Source organism: Ustilaginoidea virens, chromosome 3, assembly GCF_000687475.1.
Source record: "Ustilaginoidea virens chromosome 3, complete sequence".
NCBI lineage: Eukaryota > Fungi > Ascomycota > Sordariomycetes > Hypocreales > Clavicipitaceae > Ustilaginoidea > Ustilaginoidea virens.
This window is the reverse complement of record NC_057318.1, coordinates 2,753,138-2,777,733: the sequence shown is the minus strand read 5'-3', so window position 1 is coordinate 2,777,733 and position 24,596 is coordinate 2,753,138. Positions and strand designations below refer to the sequence as shown.

The 24,596-nt window shown below is 46.5% G+C and overlaps 10 protein-coding genes across 10 annotated transcripts; 6 read left to right on the top strand and 4 right to left on the bottom strand.

Moving 5' to 3' along the window:
* Positions 1-5,592: 5,592 nt before the first annotated feature.
* On the top strand, positions 5,593-6,159 carry UV8b_03766 (uncharacterized protein; the record flags this gene model as incomplete). The annotated part of the gene is made up of 1 exon (XM_043141264.1): positions 5,593-6,159. The coding sequence occupies one exon, from the start codon at positions 5,593-5,595 to the stop codon at positions 6,157-6,159; it is 567 nt and encodes a 188-aa protein (XP_042997198.1).
* A 1,255-nt stretch (positions 6,160-7,414) lies between these two features.
* Positions 7,415-8,040, top strand: UV8b_03765 (uncharacterized protein; the record flags this gene model as incomplete). Its single annotated transcript, XM_043141263.1, has 3 exons — positions 7,415-7,433; positions 7,536-7,904; positions 7,976-8,040. The coding sequence occupies 3 exons, from the start codon at positions 7,415-7,417 to the stop codon at positions 8,038-8,040; spliced, it is 453 nt and encodes a 150-aa protein (XP_042997197.1).
* A 1,547-nt stretch (positions 8,041-9,587) lies between these two features.
* On the top strand, positions 9,588-10,238 carry UV8b_03764 (uncharacterized protein; the record flags this gene model as incomplete). Its single annotated transcript, XM_043141262.1, has 4 exons — positions 9,588-9,764; positions 9,821-9,912; positions 9,966-10,042; positions 10,114-10,238. 4 exons carry the CDS (start codon positions 9,588-9,590, stop codon positions 10,236-10,238), a joined length of 471 nt encoding a protein of 156 aa, XP_042997196.1.
* A 230-nt stretch (positions 10,239-10,468) lies between these two features.
* Positions 10,469-11,167, bottom strand: UV8b_03763 (uncharacterized protein; the record flags this gene model as incomplete). The annotated part of the gene is made up of 5 exons (XM_043141261.1): positions 10,469-10,480; positions 10,541-10,651; positions 10,725-10,871; positions 11,012-11,073; positions 11,125-11,167. 5 exons carry the CDS (start codon positions 11,165-11,167, stop codon positions 10,469-10,471), a joined length of 375 nt encoding a protein of 124 aa, XP_042997195.1.
* A 273-nt stretch (positions 11,168-11,440) lies between these two features.
* Positions 11,441-11,953, top strand: UV8b_03762 (uncharacterized protein; the record flags this gene model as incomplete). The annotated part of the gene is made up of 2 exons (XM_043141260.1): positions 11,441-11,743; positions 11,807-11,953. The coding sequence occupies 2 exons, from the start codon at positions 11,441-11,443 to the stop codon at positions 11,951-11,953; spliced, it is 450 nt and encodes a 149-aa protein (XP_042997194.1).
* A 237-nt stretch (positions 11,954-12,190) lies between these two features.
* UV8b_03761 (uncharacterized protein) lies at positions 12,191-13,557 on the bottom strand (the record flags this gene model as incomplete). The annotated part of the gene is made up of 4 exons (XM_043141259.1): positions 12,191-12,610; positions 12,678-13,006; positions 13,068-13,244; positions 13,500-13,557. The coding sequence occupies 4 exons, from the start codon at positions 13,555-13,557 to the stop codon at positions 12,191-12,193; spliced, it is 984 nt and encodes a 327-aa protein (XP_042997193.1).
* A 910-nt stretch (positions 13,558-14,467) lies between these two features.
* UV8b_03760 (uncharacterized protein) lies at positions 14,468-17,317 on the top strand (the record flags this gene model as incomplete). Its single annotated transcript, XM_043141258.1, has 4 exons — positions 14,468-14,505; positions 14,630-14,743; positions 14,810-15,681; positions 15,759-17,317. The coding sequence occupies 4 exons, from the start codon at positions 14,468-14,470 to the stop codon at positions 17,315-17,317; spliced, it is 2,583 nt and encodes an 860-aa protein (XP_042997192.1).
* Positions 17,318-18,072: 755 nt separating this feature from the next.
* Positions 18,073-19,637, bottom strand: UV8b_03759 (uncharacterized protein; the record flags this gene model as incomplete). The annotated part of the gene is made up of 4 exons (XM_043141257.1): positions 18,073-18,115; positions 18,372-18,867; positions 18,956-19,414; positions 19,586-19,637. 4 exons carry the CDS (start codon positions 19,635-19,637, stop codon positions 18,073-18,075), a joined length of 1,050 nt encoding a protein of 349 aa, XP_042997191.1.
* Positions 19,638-20,657: 1,020 nt separating this feature from the next.
* On the bottom strand, positions 20,658-21,683 carry UV8b_03758 (uncharacterized protein; the record flags this gene model as incomplete). Its single annotated transcript, XM_043141256.1, has 4 exons — positions 20,658-20,783; positions 20,846-21,327; positions 21,445-21,552; positions 21,635-21,683. 4 exons carry the CDS (start codon positions 21,681-21,683, stop codon positions 20,658-20,660), a joined length of 765 nt encoding a protein of 254 aa, XP_042997190.1.
* Positions 21,684-23,136: 1,453 nt separating this feature from the next.
* UV8b_03757 (uncharacterized protein) lies at positions 23,137-24,456 on the top strand (the record flags this gene model as incomplete). The annotated part of the gene is made up of 1 exon (XM_043141255.1): positions 23,137-24,456. The coding sequence occupies one exon, from the start codon at positions 23,137-23,139 to the stop codon at positions 24,454-24,456; it is 1,320 nt and encodes a 439-aa protein (XP_042997189.1).
* Between the last annotated feature and the right edge of the window lie 140 nt (positions 24,457-24,596).

Below are 24,596 nucleotides of genomic sequence, written 5' to 3'. Positions count from 1 at the left end.
AGAAAACCACCACTTCAAGCCGATACAATGCCCTGGTGGTATTAGTACTGCAGAATAGATGAAATAATCTAATATTTAGTACAACTTTCAGAACGACTATTATACAATATTTAGTCAGAATCTTCGAGTATATATGGCGTAGTTTGAATTAATGCTGAGCCCTAGCTATAAGATATTAGTTGTAGGCGATCGGAACGTTCGAGGAAAAATTTAACGCCTAATAGAATATATACGACCGGTTTAGCTTATTATCTGGGAATACCTCGAAGAAAAATTTAAGCAGGCTATACGATATAACCTTGAAAGATGTAATATAGAGGAATAGTTTAACGAAATCTTTATATTGTATAAGCGATTAGTGTGAATAGACTCGATCCTTATTAATGGGAATACGCCTACTAAATGGCTAATAGAAGCTCTTCGTTAAAAGTATCCTGCCTTTAAGGATAAAATCCTTAATCGAATGGTAAAGGCATAGGAATAGAATAAATATCTCGATTTTCTAACGACCGTTAAAAATATATAGCAGAAATAGGAGCTGGAAGAAAAGGGGAAGGTTAGCAGTAGTTATATAGCATTTATAACTGATGATACTAAACCTTTATTGTAAGCCGCTTCTAGCGATGTTTTAGCTTTATCTTCGGTAGAGAAAAAGACCTATAAATACTATAGCAAGCCCTATATAGTAAAGGGGCCTTATTATAAGAATTATTAGATATTAACTCTATTGATAGCTCCAAACCACTTAAAAGATAGGATTAGTAAGAAAAGCTAGGAAGCTATATATAAAAAGATAAAAAAGGAATCTAAAGAGGTATAAGATGCATTTAAAGCCTTCTAAGATAAATATAAGGGTAAAGGCAAAGGCAAAAGTAACGATGATAATAATAAAGAAGAAGATAGATTAACGGAGAAAGAAAAGGAAGATAAGGTATTTATAATATCTATCCTTTCTATAGGAACTCACCCGGATGATTTAGGTCTTTTAAAGTCTTATATTATGCTCGATAGTAGCGCTTTAATACACATCTTTAATAATATAAAGTGGTTTACTAATATTGAGTATAATATTGATAAGCACTTTATTTGTGATGCTTATAATAGTATTTCAAAAGTCCTCAGTATTGACTCTATTCGAATTATATTACAGGATGGAAGGGCTATTACCTTTACCGATATTCTATATAATCCGACGATTATAGTAAATCTTCTTACTATAAAAAAGATAAGAAATAAGGGATTATTTTAGAATAATAAAGTCGATAAGATTTACCTACGGAAAAATAGTCAATAAGAAGTTATCTTTTAAGTTTTTTAGGTAGAAGAAAGGCTTTATATCCTCTACTAAAGTAGCAGAAACGATATACCTATAGATGAATTCATTATAAGGGCTTAAAATAAAGCCTTAATTATTAATAAAGCCTATTTAGCTCGAGGAGATAGCTATTAGCTTAAAACTTCGATGAAAACACCTTATGCTATTTAGTATATGCATTTTAGGCACTTAGGTTGGGATTCGATAGATTATATCTTTAAGGATATATTATAGATGCCTAAGAAAAAAGAAGCTTCGAATTGTAAGGTTTATAATAGCGTGAAAATCGTAAAGTAGATATTACGGTTATCTTATAAGCTCTTAATGCCTTAGGAACCCTTTAAAGTAGTCTCTTTCGATCTATTTCTATAAGCTACTGCTTTTAATAGTAATAAATATATAGCGTTATTTACCTACCGATTTATAGGAATAAAGTGCATTTTTATAATACCTAGAAAGACCGACCTACCTAAATGCTAGCTAATCTTTAAGAATCGGGTTTTACGCCTATACGATATAGCGATCGCGATAGTTATCTCTAATAATAAAATGGCACTTTAGACTAGTAATAGTCGGGAAGAAGCTAAGCAGAAAGGTATTATAATTCAAAATTCGAGCCTTAATTATTAATATTAGAATAGTTATGCTGAACGTTTTAGGGGGGTATTAAAGATAAAGATAGCCCTTCTTAATATATAAGCAGGTTTTCCTAAGGAGTTATAGCCCATTATAGCCGAAGCAGCGGTATATTTACTAAATCGAAGCCCTAAGAAGTCGGAAAAACCTTACAATAACTAGAAATTACCTCTTTAAATACTTCAACTTTAGCTCTATAATAATAAGCCCGCCTAGAAATACCTACCGGCAGATATTCGTTTATAAATTCACTACCTTTGCGCCTATAAATATAAGGCTTTTATAATGACTTGCGATAGGATATTACAGAAAGGTCTAAAGCTTAATCAAAAAGCTTATATCGGGTATTTAGCAGGCTATATCTTAACTATTTAGTACCTAATTTAGGTGCCTTTATTAAAAAGAAGCTGCTAATTTAATTCTAACTATATTACATTCGATGAGACTATTTTTTATTAAGATGAACGCTATTTACCGATTTCTAAATAATAGAAAGAGGCCTTAAATAGCCTCATCGGTAATATTGAAGAAATACCTATTATTAATGACTTTAAACTTATATTATCTAGGAATTCGATTGAAAATATCTTTACTAACAATCCTATTATTAAATAGGCACTAAAGGCATAAAATAAAACTACTAATAATGCCCCTTAATTAATAGAAATTAATCTTAAGGTTATAGATTACCCTAAAGAAGCTATCGCTTAAGCGATACTATTATCCCCGCTATTTTCGCCTAAGCCTAATAATAAACTTAAGCCGATTGCTCTTTTTAATGATATATTCTTTATAAAGCTCGAAGGAAATACTTATAATATATTTGCAGCTTCTATCGCGAAGCCTTTAACTATAATAGAGGCACTATATATTACGAATATGCCTAAAGAGCCGGCGATATAAAAAGAGCTTAAAAAGCACCCTAAGCGTAAGGAATTTATTACCGCCGCGAAAGAAGAATATTCGAAGGTTATAAACAGGGAGATTAGGTATATTATTTAACGAAATAATTCATCTATCGACCCTTAGATTAAGCTATTAGACCTAAAGTAGGTGTTTGCCTATAAATGGGACTAAGATAGGTATCTCACCGGTTATAAGGCACAATTATGCGTTTATAGTAATTAATAACCCTATAATCTTTATAATACCCAGGCAGTGGCGCTTACGGCATATATATTTCGGCTTCTTATAGCGTTAATATACTTCTTTAACCTAGAAACGCACTAATATAACTTCGTTACAGCCTTTCTCAATGTACTACTTAATAAGACCATCTATTGCAAATAATCCGATAGATTCTACAATAGTTTCATATTTATTAGGTTATTGCGTGCCCTATACGGGCTTTGAAGGTCTCTGCTACTATAATTCAAAGAGTTATCACGATTCCTATTGCAATAAGGCTTTAAATAGGTCTGCGAGGACCCCTATATCTTCATTAATAGCTTCCTTATTATATTCTTCTACATTAATAACCTAGTTGTGTTTTATTATAAATCACGGATAGAGGCATTTAAATCGTTTTATACGGCATTAATAGCGGCATTTAAGATTAAGGATCTCGGCGAGCTATAGTGGTTCCTAGTAATTAAGGTTATTCGCAACCGCACGGCCGGAAAGTTATAGCTTACATAGAGGGCTTACTTCGATAAGCTAGCGATAAAATATAACCTTACCGTATTTAATGATGCTAAGGACCGCCTTCCGGAGTACCTGCTATACGCTATAAGACTTAAGGCATTTAATGGGATAGCTGAACTATACGATACAAAGCGATACTAATTAATAGTAGGCTCGTTAGTATATCCGATTATAATTATAAAGCCTAAACTAGGCTATATTAGATCGCAGCTATTAAGATTCCTTTAAAATCCAGGTCTAGACTATTTATAAGCCGTAAGGAAGGTACTTAACTATAGCTACGCGTGGAAGAATACCGTAATAAAGTTCCGGGCTGATATAGCAGAAATAGAGGCATTTTCTAATGCTTCCTATGCCAACAATATTACGATACGACGAAGCAGTTAGGGCTATATAATTAAGCTCTTTAGCGGCCCGATTATATATAAATCAGGTTAATAGGATACTATTACAATATTATTAATAGAGGCAGAGCTTCTTGCGATATCTCATATAGTAAAAAAGGTTATCGCCTTTAAGAGATTATACGAAAAAATTAGGCTCTAATTGTATGCCGATATCCCTATAATTTAATGCGATAATATCTAGACTATTCGCCTATTAAAGGAGGAATTCTTTAAGCTCGTAATATAGCTTCATTATATAGATATTCATCATTATTAGCTGCGCTAGGAGGTTTAGAAAAGAACGATTAATATTATATAGGTTCTAATGGGCAATATAGTCGCTAATGGTTTCACAAAGCCTCTAACAGGCCAGAAATTTAAAATCTTCCGCCGGCAACTTAGGCTTATTGTTTTAAAGGGATCCTATAATGCTGAACTATAGTCTTACGATGTTGACCTTAATGGTGAGGAAGAGCCTTAGAAGGATCAAAAGACGCCCTAAAAAATCAGATTAAAACGAGTTTTTCTAATAGCTATACTTATTTCCTATGAAAAATTAGAATCTACGGTTTGTTATTGTTTTCCTACTTTGTATATATACTATTGGGGCAATTTACCCCTGTATAGGTAGCCTGTTCAATAATGGCACCGTCATTTTGCGCACATCGTTTTAAGTGGATTGATATTTCTACTTGTTATCTTGCTTTGCACTGAGTTTAGCTATATGGCAGGATATCCTAGAGAAAGCACATCCTGAAGGGGTGTATTAGAAGGAAATTGGCTTGCCTATAATATGGATATCGGTTATATCCGAGAGTGGATGAGCCGAGTTCTCCCTAGATCAGTAAGCCCTTAGGGGTACCCCCTATCCCACTATAAATAGCTGGGAACACAAGTCTCTTAGAGAGGACTTGGTTCCTTCAATCAAGCATTATCGCATTTTCCCTGTGCATTCTGACACCCATCCATATCTAGCACGAGTCTGGTCCACCAGCTGGGTGCCAGCTTCAACGGCGCCCCTGTTGAGTGACGACGGTTGGCGAACTTGGGCGGGGCTCCTAGATGATCAACGAGGTCTGGAAACCGAGACTGGTGACTGATCATCGGAGGATCTGAAAGCCGAAGCAGTGATTGCAGCCGAGAAAGCCCAAGGACAGGGGGTTGATCGGTTGATATTGTTCTCGGGTTTTCAACGTTGACCCAGGTATCACCCAGCGGCCAGGCCAGCAGTGAGCGGTGCGCAGTGAGCAAGCAGCCTGGTAGTAACTGTCATCAGTGCCATGGCTTTCATTATTCAGAGCTGATGGAATTCACCGAGGCACCAAGCGCTACTGAAGCCGGGCAAACGGCCGCACATTGAATGCACCGTTGACAACCTGTAATTGATGCTGTATATTCCGCACTTGACTGATTGATTCGCTACTAGGCCTAATGCGGTTTATACGCCATACCACTACCTCCTATAGTACCAGATAAGGCAAGGTCCAGCTCTCTCTGTCCCTTAACCCCCCCTTCTTTCTCGCCCTGGAGAAAGCGGAAGGTACTCGCGGGTACCCCCTACTAGGTAGGCACCTTAGGTAGGTACCAGCCTAAGGGACCGTCAGGACTCAGATGACAGGACAGTTCCCGCACCCGCCAGAAGACATCATCATCGACTTTGGTTTCCTTGATCATGGCTGGTTGCTCCCTAAAACACCAAACACCATCTTTGAGTTCATCCTTGTTGGCCCTTTACCCGGATATGCAACAAGCACATGGTACACCGGTCGACAAATCACCTGTTACAATTACGACGCAATGTTCTGTATGGGTTCTGCGCGTTGTCAAGCTGCCGTGTATCCCGAAATTCGTCGAACCCGGACTTTTTGTTGCATCACTCGAGAGGAAAGATCCATAGTAGGCCTCAGTGCTTATCAACTTTTCCCCTCACTGACCCCTAGAACCCCGCATGAGCGAGAAGACTGGAGTAAACCGATTGCTTCCGCGATCCTCTTTCTCTGTCGCCTGTCGCCTGCCGCCTGCCGCCTGCCGCCTGCCGCCTGCCGCCTGCCGCCTGCCGCCTGCCGCACGTTGGTTGGATTGGACGGCAACTCTAACCTTGCGGAGTACTTCGCCCTTGAGATGCTGTTGAAATCAAGTAAAGTCGGAGCTTTACTCGAGGCAAGCCTCGCATATTGAACCCGAACCTCGATACATGTAGATAGCGATGCAGGGCAGCGCAGCGCAGGGCAGCGCAGCGCAGGGGAGCGCAGCGCAGCGCGGTGCCTTGGGGCTTGGGGCTTGGGGCTTGGGGCTCGGGGCTTCCGCCCCACCGCCACGCTCCAGCCGTGCTGAGACGCCTCCCAACTTTTTCGCTTCAGGCTCCCAGGGACCCGAACAAATGCAAAGAGTCAAAAGACACAAAAAGTTGAACAGCCCAAAGAACCGCCCATAAGCAACCCGCTTACGCCGCGCTTGCACGTGCCTTTAACGCGCCACACGGCAAAGTTCAAACCAACCAAGGAGGCTGGCTCGTTTCATCTTTTGGAGCCGACGTGCTCAGCATGCGGGGTAACGACAGGCAGGCCGATTGACCTTTGCACGGTGGACCCGGTGGACCAACAAGAGACGGCCATGGCGCCATGGTGGTTATGCCCATGCCCCTGCCAGGGCTTGTCTGCGTGCTGCATGCACATCTCAGGTCTGGTACATGTGCATGTATTGATGCCTCCCAAACGTCGTGAAACCAGGGCTGCGAGACAGGGAGCTGACGGCCAATGGGGACGCAACGCAACCCTTGCAGAGGCCAGCAGACTTTGTGTTTACCAAAACGCAAGGGCCGACGGAGTTGGCAAGTGGGCACCTTCCGTACGTATGTCCTCGCTTCAGATCTCCTACCTTGGCACCTACCTCAGGTACCGTACCGTAGGTACCTAACAGGAGGAAGGAGGTACATAGCTTGAGCTTGTCTCCACCAGCCAGCAGCAGACCGAACAAAATCCAAACAGTCGAGCCGTTTTTCAGCCGACGCTATGGCTGACGCTGCCACGTATGCTGCGGAGTTCCCACCAGTGACTTGCTACGTGCCTGCCTGCCTGCCTGCCTGCCTGCCTGCCTGCCTGCCTGCTTGCCAATCTGCCAGAGGCTCACCATGTCCGATTGACTTTGCTTGATATCGTTCGCACTTCGAGACAGCCTCAGCGCGGCCCAGCCCAGCCCAGCCCAGCCCAGCGCAGCACCTCGGAGCGTGGTCAGCGGTCACACGTAACCGCAGGGCATGGCATGGCATGACATGACATGACATGGCATGACATGGCATGACGCATGTAACGTTGGTTTCTTCGTGCCGAGTACTGAAATACGCAGCAGAGCTTCAACAAAGAGACGGTGCTCCTACGGGCTCGAGTACTTCGTACTCCGTCTGGCCCAACGGTCAACCCTTTTTCCAGCTGCCATGCTTCATCATCAACAAGGTTAGTTTGCCTCCCCACAAGCCGCCCCTGCGTGCAGAAACACGATCTGGCCCTGGCCAACCGCCCGTCGGGTGTTGTCTTTTTATCTCACGAGCAGAGCAGACCAGCATGCCGCCGTGCCCTCGCGACCGCCAGAGTCCCAAACCTTCGTCCTCGGCAGCTGCAGCCGCGTAGCATCAGTCATTCCCGGCCAGCCAGCTCCATTTGCTTCCCGTCCTCAAGACGTCATCCCAGGGCAATACCATGCAATGAAACACAAGCGAAATATTTCGCGTAGCGGTAGAGATAGCGTCGAGATCCCTGGCAGCTTCGGCCCTTCGTTTTCACGGGATGCTGTAGTCGCCTACAACGGCGAAACATGGAGGAAACGAAAAACCCCAGTAGTAAAGCCAACAAACAGTGCACAATCCAGCGATGCAGTGTTACAACATGTGTCTCTAGACTCTAGTGCTTTCCTTGGCTTCTCCCCTGGTCAGTCTCACCAGAGTTTGCATAACAATACGCGACAATTGGGGCCAACGGCTTCTTCCTGCTTAGGGCAGCTTATGAAAACAAAACCTCAAACATGGGGTCTGCGTCTATTGCGAACCATGCCTTGGCCCAGTGATGTGTATGGCTTGCATCTCGCATTTCTATGGCAGCCGACCAACCATTGAAGTTCTCACGGACCGTATCAAGGACCCGGGAGTCGGGACAAACAGGCATCAGTACAGAGTTGTATTCCATCACCCTCCCCTCCCCATCCCCCCCCCCCCCCCCCCCCCCCAACTACCACCCTGGTCAAAATCTCGCCTGTGGGCTGGCTGACCCCTGGGGCTGGGGCTCAGCCTGAGACGTCGTCTCAGGTTGGTGTAACTTGCGGTAGGGAGCCCACGAGCCCCTCTGATGCAGGTGCTGGGGCCTGGCTTGTTTTGTCGTCCCTTTCCTCTCTGATTCTCAATTCTCTTCCTTCTTCTGTGGCGTCTCCTGCTGAATTCACATTTCTCCGGTTGCTCTCGTATACACGATGGAATGATTCATGCCCTCGCTTGGCGACGGATAGATAGAGTCTGGAATGGACTACCATATCCCAATGGCTACCTACTATATACATGTATAACTACGGTTACTTGTCTTGTTTACCTATGATGTTATATTAACTACAAGCCGCCTCGGCATCAGGGCCTTTACCACGATGGAGCAGCCTTTCGCCCCAGGCCGTTACTCTTTTTACCACACTTTCGTATAGTACCCAGTCTTTTTCTTTCCGGCTTGCCCACATGTGGGTGACGGACAGTCGGTACTCCGTACATCTCTCCCAAGTAGCTTGATGCGCTGTGCAAGGGAGGGTTCCGGTTACAACTTGACATGCCGGGCGAATTTGATGGCCTGCGGAGTAGTGACCTCGTGTACTGTAGTGTCACTACCCATATTATATTCCCAGGTGGACTGACCTTTGTAAAACTCGAGACTTTAGCAAGCATTATAGAAAGGGGTATTTCGCAGCGTCAGAAACTTGGGGGTGAGGAGGTTGATGGTATGTATTGTTGAACAAGGTATCATAGTAAATATATTCTCTATACTATGTTGCAGGGTGCTTACGTAACCTGACGTTGTTAGCTTTACACAATTCCACGTAATGGATGAACGAAGAAAAAGAGAAAGAACAATTCATAACAAAAGTAAGGTAAAGAGCGCTAATCAATGGGTTCAAGTCGAAGTTGCAAAGTCAGAGGAAAAATAAAAGGCATACAGGTGCAGTGAAACGTTCAAGACGGCCCTTTTGCTGCGAAATCAAAATCATGGAGTACAAAAGTTATCAGTTGCGCCCGAGGGGGGTCTCGAACCCCCAACCTTGGGATTAAAAGTCCCACGCTCTAGCCATTGAGCTACCCGGGCGAAGCTCGGATGATTGATATCAGACACTACTAGTAGCATATATATTGGCGCAAGACACGTAGAGCCTTTGATGTTGGATCGCTCTTTGACTTGACCCACTATTTCCTTCATCGTCCTCAAAATTTCTGGTTCAAGTGGGACAAGTGTGATACCAATGTAGTTGAGTTCGCGCAACCGTCGATCAAGCTTTCATTCCGTGTCGCAATCGTCGCTTGATGCATGAGAGCATTGCGCCTCCCTTGAAGCTGACTCAAAACCACCACAAGCACACTCACAATGCCGAGCCGGACCAGTACGGCACAAGGGCCAGCATCTCAAGACGTGAGCATGCAAGACGGCTCGTCTGCCGCACAATCCGAAGATGCTGAGATGGAGGACGGTTTTGAGGCAGACGAGCTAGAGGAAAAGAAGGAGGAGGAGGAGGAGGAGGTAGAGGACCAGCGCGTTAGGATCGTACGTATGTCATTCTGTCCGCTGGAGGAAGGAGTCTTCTTGCTGATGAACCGCAGTTGCCTGGCTCGACAGATACCGCAGCCTCATTTGAATTCACCGACGAGGGACACACGCTAGGGAATGCTCTGCGATACATCATCATGAAGAAGTAGGTACGTGCGACGCTTTCTCGCATGACTACCAGAATAACTGACAATGCAGCCCCGATGTGGAATTTTGCGCATATACCATCCCCCACCCGTCAGAGCCCAAGATGAACATCAGAATCCAGACATACGGTATGATGCCCTCAACTGATAAGACTTTGATTTGGGGGGATTTTTTTTAACGATGCTGACATGCCATGCAGATGGCGCAGCAGTCGATGCACTGAAAAAGGGACTGCACGACCTGCAAGATGTTTGCGACGTCGTAGCAGAAGAGTTCTGGGTAAAGAGACAAGAGTTCAATTCTAGTAACCACATACACCAATAATCGCCTCCTCAAATCTCTACCCCAACAGAGAGATCAAGGCCGAAGGGGGGTTCGAATTCGTGTTTGTCATACGTATATGGTTTCTCTTCCATCAAGTCACGGCACCAGCTTGTCGGCTCAAAACACCACCATAGGAGCTTACGGCGCTGCTAGACTACATGAAAATGAATACTCTCGCGTTGGCTTGTTTCATCAAGTAAATCATATATACGATCAGCTGTTGTGATTGTCTAATTTCGGCCCTGTAGCATATCATATGAGTGACTGTGTAAAAACCTCAACGGTGTGGAATAACAAAATACCTCGAGAAATCCCTCCAAGAAGCTCGATGGCAGCCTCTTATCTCCCCTGAAGTTCTCGTCTTTAAAATAGGACATGACATGGGTAGTCTGCTTCCAGAAGTTCATCGTCTCCTGCTCCAGTATAATCAGCACGTGACGTATTGGTACAGATGCGCCGTTGCCCATTCGCAGTGCGCGTTCGTACCTGATATTCGGCATGGGATTTGAAAAGAAGGACATCAACGACAGGCAGCTTATTGGCGAATCGGTTTCGCTCGAATTCCTGCCGGACTCGTGTCCGAATAGCAGAAATCGGGAGGGGCATATTGTACATGGTCTGAATCTCTGGAGCCTTAATTGCCTTGTCAGTGTCTTCTCTCTCGCAATCCCTTCCGAGCGTAGTTCAACGGATGAAAAAGCCCGATACTGCGACGCATCCAACTACAATGCCGTGTTTTCAACAGGGATCGGAAGAGAATGACGGAAACGCACTGCTCGGATCCATTCGCGGTACGAAGAAAGAACTCGGCGCTTCGCATCGGACCAGTTGGCCGCTGTAGAGACTGTTAGTTTCGAGAATAAGAAGCGAATATGTTCAATCATACATTGCGTCGTCTTCTTGGCAAATTGGGTCGGCGTGATAGCCATGGTGGGCAGTCAATCCCTCTCAACGTAATGGTCACTATTCCGTGACGTTCATTCTCGCTCTCGCTCTTCGTTCTCGGCCAGTACTCTAGAGGAAGTCACGTGACGTGCGAACATCCATGTCTGCGCGCCAACTTGTTTGCCCTGCGCATCGTTGCGCTCGACATGTTGCCATATTCATGTTTGCGATTCCAAGCAGACCAGTATCAAAGGGCTATAAACCACCTACTCTACCTTTTCTCTAGTCAGACAGACATCCCCAAAAGTTGCAAAGCAATGCCCGCCATACGTCATTCTTCGAAGCGCAAGCCCCCTCCCGACGGCTTCAGCGACATTGAAAACGATTTACTGATCTTTTCCAATAAAATGAAGGATGCTCAAAACAAACCGCCCCCTCAAGGCCCAAAACACCAGGCACAATGGGAAATTTTTCAAATTGCGCATCAAAGAAGTCGCTACGTTTACGACTTGTATTATGAGAAAGAGGCCATCAGTAAACAATTATATGAGTGGCTGCTAAAGAATGGTTATGCCGATGCCATGCTCATTGCCAAGTGGAAAAAGCAGGGGTACGAGAAGGTGAGTTGTTTCAATCGGTGACCGTTCCTTCGTGATTGCTCAGTTTCTAACTTACATGACTAGCTCTGCTGCCTGCGATGTATCCAAACAAAAGAGACAAATTTCAACAGCACATGCATTTGCAGAGTGCCCAAGGTCGAACTGAAAGAAAGTCATGAAGACAGGCAGTGTGTCAACTGTGGCTGTCGCGGTTGCGCTTCAAGCGACTGACAAGGCATGGTGGCGGTTTCGGCAGCATTTGGAATCATGGCGTTGGCGTTTTGAACAGGATTATGAAAGTCAGTTCAACCTTGAACATAACAGGATGGATTAGCTATCTTGGCTGAAGAATGCAGCAGGTACAAACGAGTTCCTTATTTCGAGTATACCATTCAAATGGAAGTATCATACTGATCATCACTGATCATTATCAAGCATGCAGTTGTTCCTGCCCTATGACGTGAGTTTTTATGACTTTGAAAACCCGGCGCGACCACGGCCAAATTTAACACTGGGAGGGACGAATTGTAATGCTGACATAGCTCCCGTAAGATCTTCCATATTTGCGTCCGTGTTTTCCCCTTGAGGTAGTTTTCTATCAACGGACGCGAAACATGGTGCCGTGCAGTTCTTGCTCTCGCCATGTGGGCCGGCGTCTCGTGCCTCTCCAATGCTTAGCCGTCGACGTGTCTCCTTAAAACTTGAGGCTGCCGATGACGTCCGTCGACGATGCCCAGTTTCTACCAGCAGTGACCTTTTCCCATCAATGCCTTCTTTTGTGACACCGAAGAAGAAGTTCTTCGGATACATATGCTTATCAATCATATGCAGTCTGCGTTTTTGATGGGTGAGACACTTTCGCTCACAGCCTTCCACAAAGCAAGAGTACTGTATGTTGACATCAGCCCTGTATCAGAAAGCTGTGCAAAAGACCGACTTGCCAATCATTTCTTACCGTGTGTTCGCCTTTTTCTCTTCTAACTTTGACAAGGGGGTCATGACATTCTTCTATGTGTACGCCGAGCAAGTGCTCCGAGGGAAAGTTCTTGCGACAGCCTAGACAACGGTTCGTGTGGAACATGTTGTAGTGGCATTCGTACTCCTGATATGATTGGAAAAAAAGTGGTTCTTTGTGAGGGGGAAACGAACACCTCATTGTCGTTACCTCGTTGCCGTCGCCCTCTTCCACGGCTGAGTCGATATGTGGGAATTTCGCGGGGGGAAGAACTGTATCCCGACTGGCAGCTCGCCCAGTACCTACGCCTTGGTAGCTTGTTTCTAGATCTTCACCAAGCTCTCGTGAGCGCTTCATTCTCAAAAAGGACTTGACGGGGTGCAGTATTACTCTTTTGGGTGAAGCAGCCACGAGTCTCTGGTGAGTTTATGTCGATGTCGAGGCGGTGGAAGGTAAAAACAGCAGCACGATAGCACAAGACGGAGACGCCGCCGCAATGGCGACGGTAAGTTGTAACCGCGAGTGTAGAGTGTCGCTGAAGAATAATAGGAAAGCTCGCGTACAAGTCTTTTGGGAACCGAAAGAATCAGATAAGTAAGCCCGGGCCCAGACTTTACCGGAGACTTTGAAGTTTGATTGAGGCGGGATGGGCCTCGTTCACATCGTCGTGCCGTATTCTTGATTATCGCAGGCGAGACGCAGCTACATGTACCTTAAGTCCTCCTAGGTTCCTTACCTAAACCTACTAGGTGCCTAAGGTATTTCGATACCTACAGATGACAGGTCGGTACCTACCTTATATAAGACAGGCACCTAACCTACTTCCATGGTACCTGGTGGAGGGGCCTTGCCACACCGCTATTGCAAGTTCGGAATACATATGACTGATGATAGAGTGTGAGCTTCACCCCGCTTCACCCCCGAATCAGAGATAAGGTCAATCACATCTTGAAAATGCGTCAAGATAATGCTCACTTAGTAGAAAAAATGGATTGGCTAATAATGTAGGCAAAGCAAAGCATATAAACAAACAAAACTTATAGATCTCTACCTGGTAAATCTCTCGAGATTGATCATGCTCAGCAGCGATTTTCAAGACTTAACCTCGACCCTCTGGCTTCACTTCACACCTCCACTTGCCCGGAGTTTTGTTTTGTCTCGAAGCACGGAGGAAATGTCAAATCGCTGTCCAGACCTCCAATTCAAAGTTTAACTTGTGATCATTAGTGAGGCTCCCAACCAGAACAAGTCTGGTAATAAATGAAAAGTGGAGGCGTCCTATTTAAATCTCTGGTGCTGCCGAAGAATTCCCAGCGCCCGATTTCTCGCCTGTTCGTCGTCACCTTGAGGGGTTCAGCTGCGGTTCGGTTCACCTTTTACTTTACCCTCGTATTTGGCTCACCTTTTGATCATTCCGATTCTCGACACGGCGCGTTCGATATTCCCAAACTTCGGGTGGCCGTCTTCGTTCATTTCTCCTCCTACCTGATCCCTTTTGAGCTGTTCGTCAGAACTGCCATCCTCTCCAATGATTTCCTCCTCGGCGCAGCAAGAAAACTTCCACAAGCCGAGCCTGGTACCGTCCCTCCCTGTTCGCCGAGCTTTCGGCCTATGGGTGGCTTGACCCTGCGGGAACTTCATTGCTTTGGTGGCGTTCCGATCTCGAGGAGTATGAGTTTACAAAAACCTCCACGCTGATATCCTTGCAACCCAAAGGCATTTGCCTGAGATTCAATACCAACAAGCCGACTGTGCAAGGCCCCGGCAAGCACGTCCAAGCACTCGTCAAGATGGCCACAGCTACTTCTCAGGCTAGCCAGTACTGGCAGTAAGTCGGAATCCCTCTCTAGTCAGCACTTTCAAGGAGGCTAGCCAGCCTGCCCAACTCCATGTTGGCATTGTTGGGGCTTCATCCATGTCCAAGCCATATTGACGGATGGTAATCCTTTTAGTCAAGCATTGAAGATGAGAAAGCACCTGCTGAAGCACCTTGAGAAATTGCAAGCCGAAACTACGTTGGGAATCGATATTTCGCAGTTCGAGGCCATCGAAGGCCTGTTGGAAAAGTATACTCAGCCGATGCGATCCCTTGCGTGTTTTGGTTTCGCCTTCCTAACACAATGTCTTATCAGATTTCGCTTGGCTTTCGTTCACACCATATTTCTGGATTTCGCATATGCTGTCAAAGAAAACTCGGAGGAAGCATTGTGGACCTCACATACTTCCATCAACACGGAATACCGACGAATCCAGAGCCGGCTCAAGCATTCCTCCCATACCGTCGAGAGACGAAAGTTGGAAAAGTCATACAACAACTTCCTCCGTGTGGCGCAAAAGTTCTACAAAGGATACATACAGCGCTTGGCTGCACGTTATGACGTCCCAGAACTCAGGAGGGTTGCCCAAGGAATCGACGTGGAGCAGATGGACAGTGTGGACCAGATCAGCCCCATTCCGGCCAAATTACAGGCCATGGTTTTGAAGTCATGCCATTCAACTCTATTGCGCATCGGCGATCTGTCTCGGTACAGGACTCAGGCAAGACATAAGAATTCTGGCTATGAGACTGCTTTGACGTACTACAGCCTTGCGCATCATATAAAGCCTCATTCCGGCTACGCCCATCATCAGATGGGTATTGTGCATCTTGACCAAGGAAACCATCTCGATATCGTCTACCATTTTTATCGGGCATGGGCTGTCGAGTCACCTCATCCAAATGCACAATCCAACCTCGAACTCGAATTCAAGTCTCTTCAGCTGCCCAACTCGTCCAAATCACGGCACAACGCAGCGACGGCGCAAGACGCGTTTTCTATGTGGTTTGTCAGGCTGCATGCCCTCTTTTACAAAGGCGAGAAATTCCACCAGCAAGCGGAGCTAGAAGGCGAGATTATGCACCGACTGGAGATGGCCTGCCACATTGAGAAGTCAACAAATACTTTGCTCAAAATGGCGCTCGTTAATATGTCTGCCCATCATATTGCTGCTACCAACTATGCAGGTTCGTGAAAAATACGGAATATGAGATGTTCTCTCCTGGGCTTGTCATGATTCATCTAGTCGCTGACGCTATAACAGAATCACAGTCTTTAAATTCTCTTCGGTTTTATCATTTTACTCTTCGCTTCAACGCTTTGTTTGTATCCCATTTTTGTGCTGCTTTCGAAATCGAGCTCAAGGAGGCCATGTCTGATGAGGGAGGGGACACTGTGCCCACAAAAACAGCCAACATCACAGCTGTTGTGGAGGCGCTTCTACCGGTCTTGCGACTGTACTGTATGTGGCTCGCGGCTTGTCGATCAGAAGTTTGCGCCGGCCTTCAAATGCTCGAGGAACTCGCGCCAGCTTTAGTCCAGAATCTTGCCAAGGTATTCACGCTGCTGTGTGTCTTTACCTACAACCAAGAATCCCTGGCGTCATGCCCTTACCTTCTCTCTGAAGATCTGGAGATCCGAGGATTTCGGCCGTTAGCAGAACACAATATTCCCGAACCTTGTCGATGCTTCTGCCGTGAAGATGGCACTCCCAAGACTTACCTGGAAATCTCCAGCTCCCGATTGGACCTTGCGCATGAAAGTCTAGCCAGAGTCCTGGACATCCTTCGCTGCGCGTACCATTTTGCTGACGAGGATACGTTTCCCCTGTCGCATGGAATTATTGATAACTGGCTTGTTTTTGAACATCGTCCCGAGCATACTCCCTCGACTAATTTGCTCAATGCAACTCCTGTTGTCGTGGAGGCATCAAATACGGCTTCTAGGGGAAACCCTATTGCTGCAGACAATCAAGTTGCTGGCCATCCCGACAAAGCGGCAATTTTTAATGGACAAGATCAGCCTGTCCGTAATTTGCGCCCTGCTTCTGCTTACCACCAACTACAATCGATGACCCCCCATGACGATATATTGCGTAGCGACCATGTTGACGAAGCGGAAAACACAGTGATAAACATGCTCACGCCCTTCCTCAAGCCTCCGACTCCACAATCGCACCACCGTCAAGGCTCTTCGTCGAATGAATCATCCTACGGAATGCATACCAATACCGCAAACGAAATACTGGGTTCCTTTCAAACAGAGCCCAGCCCTGCTGGCTCCGTGCCGTCTGGGAAGTTTGCGCAACTTCCTTGGGCATGGTTCAATACTCCCAAACCAGACCCTGCCAAGGATAGCCAACCGTCAAGTGGTCAAGCAGCCTTCTCAGCGCAATGTAGCCCCCATCAGTCCCCAAAACACTCCTCGCCTTTCTCTAACCTTTTTGACGACCCTTTCGCAACTCCCGGGAGAAATCAGTGCGCCTCCTTGGTCAATAGTAATGAGCAGCGGAACACGCGCCACTTCAGCAGTCCTTCCCTTTTTGCTGCGGAATCAAGCGTACGCGGAAACAATCTTCCTCACACTTTCTCCGGAACCACTGTTCCTCGCAGCTCTCCATTCACTCAGTGGGCGGAAAGTCAAAAGTTGTCGCAGAATAATGGCCCTGCCGACTTCCCTTGGGGAACACGAGCCCTGGATCGTGCCCCTCCCTCAACCGGGACATCTGGCTTTTCCCATCCTAGCAGCTTGTATCAAGGCACGCCAGCAAATGGCCTCGGGCTTGGATTGGGAACTGGTCCTGGTGACTCACAAGCGGCATGACTTGCGAGTCCCTCATACGTTGGCAGCACGGCGAGGCAGTTCCAGATGGACCAAACCACGTCTACTTACAACGATGCCATTTTGCAGGCAGCCTATTACAATGGTAGCACCAAGTGATGGAACTCATTCTTCTCAAGGCTCGATTTAGTTCTTTTCATCTACGCAAACAAAACACGCGGAGCTGACGAACCCACGACTCAGCCAACAATAGCCCCTGCGTAGCAGGTGTCGTGCTGCGCTTATCTTACCAGCATCCAACCTAGTCCGTGCAAGTCGCAAATCGAGACGCGCTCTAGCCAATGCAGCTGGATTTTGATTGACTGCATACATCTTTTCAGATTCGAGTACCGACCTACCTAGAGGTAGGTAGGTATATACACGGTAGCTTTTCTCCAGAAGAAGCGATACTCACACCATCCCCCAGCGTAAGACGACAGCAGATGGACTGCAAAACACTTGAGCTGCGATTTTTTTTTTTGCAGCAGCAGCAGCAATCTTGTCTATTTTATCTTTCATGAGCTCAAGTCGAAAATAAAACAAATAATTGGTTCGTGGAGGATACCGAATCGCTATACGAGGAGAGCCACAACTTCTGGGGGCCCTTTTCATATTTTTTCTCCCAATTCCTTTTTTTTTCTTTTACCTTTTGCCACGTATTCAAGGCGCCGTTGTTGAAACCGTTTCCCTTTCAGCCCTCAACGACAAACTACATTCCTTGTTCCGGTAGGAATCTCATTTTTGCCTTGAAATAATGGTTAAGAAGAAGAGGCAGTATAGGTCTGCTTTGGGAAGGGATACCTGTATTGACGAAGGGTATCAGTCAATGCTCAATATTGAAGCCCATCCACCGGTTTGGAGGAAGATACTCTAGGCGTTGGAGAGGCAGCAAGTTTTGAATGCTGGCCGTATCCCATATGAACGTAAAATGAGAGAGATATGGTGTAGCAGAGGCATATCAATCAAGGATAATCATCTTGTATGTTTGATGAGGTAGTGGTAGCAAACGATATGGCTGAGGATGACAAATGCAATGAGAAAATAAAAGAAAACTTACGAGGGCCCAAGCTGCTGGATGCTCAGTCTGGCGAGCCACTGTCCCATGTCGACACTAGTGGCGAGGTCCTTGCCCTGCATGATACCAGCCAAGAGGCCGCCGGCAAATGCATCGCCAGCACCGTTGGTGTCGTTGATCTGCTCCTTGGCGATGGCGTGGACAGGGAATTCCTTGACCTCATCTTCACCCTGCACCGCGACCAAGGTAGGTTCAGTGCCCTGGGTAACGATGGCAACACGCTTTCGCTTCTTGTTCTCCTTGGGAAGGTTGGCGAGATGCTTGCAGACGTCCTTTGGCTTCTTGGAAGGAAGCTCGTGCGACTCGGCGTAGGCAGCAGCTTCAGTCTCATTGCCAATGACATAGTCCCAGTAGGGGGCGCTAGCGTCAACGACTTCCTTGAAGAACTGGGGAATAAAGGGCGCGGACAAGGACAAGACAAAGACCTTGTTCTTCTCTGCGGCTTGCTTGGCGAGCTCCATGATGGCAGGGGGGCAGACTGTACGGGAGATGCATATAGTCGGTTACTTCTGAGTCGACGTGGGGATATCAATCCATGGGTGGGCTCTTTGGCTGTTGAAGCTTACCAGTGAAGTGGTAGCCACCGATGTAGTACACCTCGGCCTTCTCAACGAGACTCCAAATCTCGGGTTTCTTCAAGTGGTCCAAGTCGTAGTGATTGGCGGCGCCAAGATCAGTGCACAAGCTGCGATTGTGTCCGGTGATGACAACACCGCAGCGGCCAGTATTTTTCTCAGGGTCAACACGGTACTCGACACGCAGGCCGGCAGCCTTGACGGCGTCGTGCATGATGGCCGAGTACTTGTCGTCACCGGCACCGCCGAGGTAAACAACGCTGTTTGGTGGCAGCATGTACTGGGCTCCGCGAGCCGAGTTTTGAGCAGCACCCCCAGCAATTAATTTGGCGTCAAAGTTGTTGAGGAGATCTTCGAAGAGGGGGAGGTGCTTCTCCTCAGCAAGAATGGCATCGTTGGCCTTGAGACCATACTTTTCGAGGAGCGCATCGTCGCCAACAGCCTGAATGTCTGGAGCGTGAAGGTACAATCAGCCATGGTCAGCTCAGCCAAACGTTTCAATATAGATAACATGCCATTGTACAGCATGGCAACAGCATGGGGAAGGAGGGAAACCCCAAGACACAAGTGTCAATGGGCGGCGGCCGGGAGGGAGGGGGGCCACCGTCGACGGAAACATACCGAGAAGAGGGTTCTCCAGGCAGAGGAGACCATATTCCTTTGTTGAAGCCATTTTAAATGTGCAGGTATGTAAAGTCGTCTGCAACGAGTGGGAAAGCCAAAACACGATCTGGGTAGGTTTATGAGTCGGACGGAGTTTTAACAAGTCCAAGAGTGACCACAGAATGTGGAGGGGAAATAGGAGGGGCAGTCAGATTACTGGACAAGAGACGAGACAAAATTGCGGCGCGGCGGGGTGCAAGCTGCGAGTGTGGACGACTTGAAGCTCAATGCGTGACGAGAGACTGTGTTCCTTCCTCCTATTGAGGACTACCCCTACTAGATCACCCTATACCAGTCACGCTTATATTTCATCACAGAAGACTTAGTACTAGGCGCGCAGTTTTTATTTTCGCAGGGAAGCTTTTCTTCGGTACAATATATGTTATTTAGACTTAAATAGCCCTAGTGTAACTTAAGAATGATAATAGTAATAATTCAAGAGAAGACTTTATACATAATCACGTGTCCTGTACGGAAAGTGGATTAATCCATTAGGCTCCCGACGCAATTTTCACTTCCCCAGTTGTCTTTCAAGCAGGTGAACGGGACTGAAATCAGGCTGAATATGAAGCCTTCTGTGTCGATGATCATCTCCAGAATGTGATCCAATAAAAGCCCCCCCTTCACAACACCCTCTTCCCCAAACTGATTTTTTTTAAAAAAAAAAAAAAAAAAGGTGAGAGAGAAAGAGAGAGGGCAGCGCGTGAGAACACAATGGCACATATTCATGGGGTGGTTTGACAAAATATTTCATATTTTTCGTCTTGCTTCTTGGGTAGCTTAGATTATAGCTGAATTACGGCATGTTTTGTCCTCAGAGTTGCCGCCCCAAATCTTGTTGAAGGTTCACGTCGTCTGGTTCGTCTCCCAGGTACGTAGCAGAGGAAACCAAGATATTTTTTTGTGTACGCCAAATGCCAAAGTACTTGCTTTCTGAGCTACCAGACTCCTGCCCGCAGCAGTACCATCAAGAATAGATGCACGCAAGCCACTTAAACACCATCCCAATGAGACCAAGAATTCCAGCTCCTTACTCCTTCGTCTTTTGAGTACCACGCAACAGACCCGTCCTTCTGGCAGCAATAAGGCCAGCCTTCTGACCCTGAGCGGCGTATCGAGAAATGGTAGAAGCCTTACCAATGTGTTGGTGGTTACCCTGTGCAACTTGTCAGCATCCCAGATCAACATTTGAATCCTAGTCTTTTGGAAATCACGTACACCACCGTGAGGATGGTCCACAGGATTCATGGCAACGCCACGAGTCTTGGGCCAGCTGTTGCGCTTGACGGCAAACTTGTGCTTAGCACGAGAAGCCTTCAAGAGAGGCTTGTCGGTACGACCACCACCGGCAACGATGCCAATCATGCCACGGGAAGAGGAATGGATAACCTTCTTGGCACCAGAAGGAAGCTTGACACGAGTCTTGCCCTCATCAGGATTGTGGCCAATCACGGTGATGTAGCCTCCAGAGGTACGGCCCAGAGCACCACGATCACCAATCTTCTCCTCAACATTAGAAACGACGGTGCCTTCAGGCATCTCACCGATAGGCAGGATGTTTCCGACGGTTAAAGCAGCCTTCTTTCCCGCGTAGATAAATTGACCAGTATACATGCCCTCGTTGGCAATGAAGGTCTCGGAGACTTGCTTGAATTTGTAAGGGTGGCGGAAGGTGACCTTGGCAAGGGGGGCGCCACGACCTGCAGCAAAAAGAATCCATCGTCAGCCGATACAGGTCAACTTAAAAAAAAAAAAAAAACATGTCTCGAACGCTCGCTTCCTTTGCCGGGTAGTGGGTAGTGAATAGCGAGACAAACCAGGGTCGTGGATGATGTCCTTGACTACACCACGAACGTAGCCATGACGCTCGGCATAATCAAGAGTACGAAACTTGGCCGGAGCCTTGTTTAAGCGCGTGTTGGCCGCTATGAAACATGGTTAGTTATGCCATATTTCCTCGGTCGTCGTCGAACGCCGATGTCGAGCAAGAGTCGCCGTAGTACTGACTGAAGATGGATCCACGTCCCTTGCGCTGGTTGCGAATAACTCTACCCATGGCGGTTCGTGAGGGGTCGATGCAATCGTTCGAGTTAACTGTTGCAGCACTTGTTGTCAGTGTTTCGCCAACCCGAAGGCTTTGGTGTTAGGGTGGAATTTACCTGGCTCCCGCCGCTTGGTGTTTTGACAGAGGAGGCGTAACGTGCACACTTTGATGACAATTTTTTGTGTGCGGCACCATTCGATAGCTGGAGGAGCCCTGAGCACGTGATCTTGAAGCGGAGCCTGCTGCAAGCGAGCGGGAAGTTAGCCGGATTTGGGGCAAAGCTTTCTGGGTGGCTGCCCCACGCATGGAGTTACGGATCAACCAGAGTGATTGAGGACAAAAGCCAAAACGGATGTATGGCAACGCATAGAGTCGTGGACGAATAACAACCAGTCAAGTATCATCAATCAGCCCTCAGAGTGAACTGCATACCTATTGCCCAAACCTCCAGGATGCTTTCATCTCTATGTTTGCGCTTTCCCACTTGAGCTAAGCTCCTGCTTTATCCGCCCACTGTGCTCCCTCCATTTGTCTCTTAATGAAGCGAAATCACTCCTGGCTGCACGTCAAGTCTGGGGCACATGCCTCATCTTGTCACCACACGGGACAGGTAATTGAAGAAATCTGTTAGCGAGAATATGACGTTCCTTTTAAGTGGAGGACAAATTGTGCTGTTCTGTTGTCTTTCCTCTCCCTAGTATGCTCTATCTTTCCATCGACGCTAACCAGATTCAGTCCTGACTTCAATGTCAAGCAAAACCTTCTTTGGTGATTCCGAGATCAGACATCACGGCCCAATGTTTGCACAATAACTCCCGCCGAAAATATGGCTACAAAGAGACTGAAATGACTCTTGAGCCCGAGTATCCAAGGCCCACCTCAAGCTTGAGTCAAATAATCGCAAGTGGCAGTGAAAAGCGAATATTCTGGAAAGGATACGCCAAATAGAACCAAGAAGAAAACGACCAATTCTTTGTTGGTCTTTTCATGCTATATCGTTGTCGACTGCAGCATTTTGGCCCTCTCAACTCCCACAATAGTATTATGGGCCGTGGAAATCGGTCACATATGAAATCATGTCCAGATGACAATGGGCTCTCGCTGACGTCACGACGCCTTTTTGCTAGTTTGCTTCTTTTTCAAGGGAAGGAGCTGGATCCGTTTCTCTTCTCTTTGCTCTTTCTTTCTGTTATTATTATTATGCTCTTATTCCTGCACCAAACTTCGACGAGGACATCTTTTCAACCAGGCATCATCCACTGCAGACAATGCTGCACGCCCCCCATTTTTTAACGTCTCTCGTCTCTCTTCGCTTCGAACCTTAACGACTGTTTTCAAAGTAGCCTGCACGGGAAAAGGTAAGCTTACTGTTAAAAAAGGTTGATTACTAAGCTTAACCAGAAAAATATATATGTCCAGCACTGCGCTGTCTTCCCGCAAACTCATCAATTATCCATCACCAAAAATGGATTCCAAATCATCTTCGCCTGGGCAAAGTCCAGGGCCATCGCCTCCAGACATGTCGACAATAAAAGCTCAGCACTACAACGCAGGCCTTGAATTAGAAAGCCTAGAGAAAAAGTTTCAGATTCTCTCGCAACAAGTTTATCCAGAGACAAAACCCGATGAGCCACAACCTGAGCCAGATCTGAAGCAAAACCTAGAGTTATCAATCCTGGGTATTACTCTTGCCTCGAAAAAAAAAGAAAAAATCCAGCTGGAACGAAAAATTGTCCTCATGAAAAGGAATGCTGGCCTGCTTCCAGCCAAAGAAGCAGATGAACAAAACAGAACTTTAACCCGTCGCTATTTCTCTGCTGGAGATCAACTTTGGATGCATCAGAAGAAAAAGGTTCGGCTTCAACAAGACGTTGGAAAAATACGACTATTAGATCCACGATGCAATGCCGTCTCAGAATGCCTTTTAGCACTTTACAGGAAGTCGGATGGGCAAGGCCAGGGCAAACGACGGCGGCCTTCTGAATGGCGTGCCAATGCTCTGACATACTATAAAGCTAGGATTATTGACCATGACCTGGACGGAATTGGTGGTGCCTGGTGCCATGTCAGCGGTTGCTGGCATCCAGAAGACGACATCAAAGCCGCTCATATTGTGCCCTTTTTTCTCGATTCATCAAGTATTGGTGAAATACTATTTGGTTCAAGGGCGGAATCCCTCAATCGGCCGGGTAATGCACTTCTTTTGTCACGTCACATTAAGGGCTGGTTTGACAGTCACCACTTAGTCATTATACCAGTTGATCCAATGGAAACGCCTATCACGAGATGGCGAACCGAATTAATCTCAGACGATATCCGGAAATCACTAATCTGTCCTGAATTCCACGCGCGGGAGCTAGATGGCAAGGAACTGACTTTTTTAAACGAGAACCGACCAGTTTCTCGTTTCCTTTACTTCCATTTTATAATGGCCTTGATCCGAATTAAAGACTTGAAGCGACGTGGATGGGAAACCATCTGGGCCCGGTATTACGACCAACGTCCCTTTCCAACTCCAGGGCCTTATATGCGAAAGTCTATGCTACTTGCCATCGCTACTCATTTCGAAACTACCGACATAGAGGTAGTTAATAGTTGGATTAAAGGAAATGGCTTTGAGACTGCAGAACTAGAGTTAACCAAGGAGGAAGCCGACCAAGCCGCACGTCTAGTGTTGGAGGCTGTGGAAGCTGCAGAGACAAAGACAGACCTAGAAGAGAATCCTGATGAGGAAGATTATTCGGAGAAAGATTCTGTGGAAAAGGACTATTCAGAGGAAGAATGAGTTTGTTGAGAAACTACATGACTTCTGCAGCAACGAGTACAGAGGTTTTCTTACTTCCTTCACAATGTACGGATTACTGTCGGGCAAATCCCGCTTCTAGGCATGAAAGAAATTGGAACACTGCGCAGGTCAAGTATCAA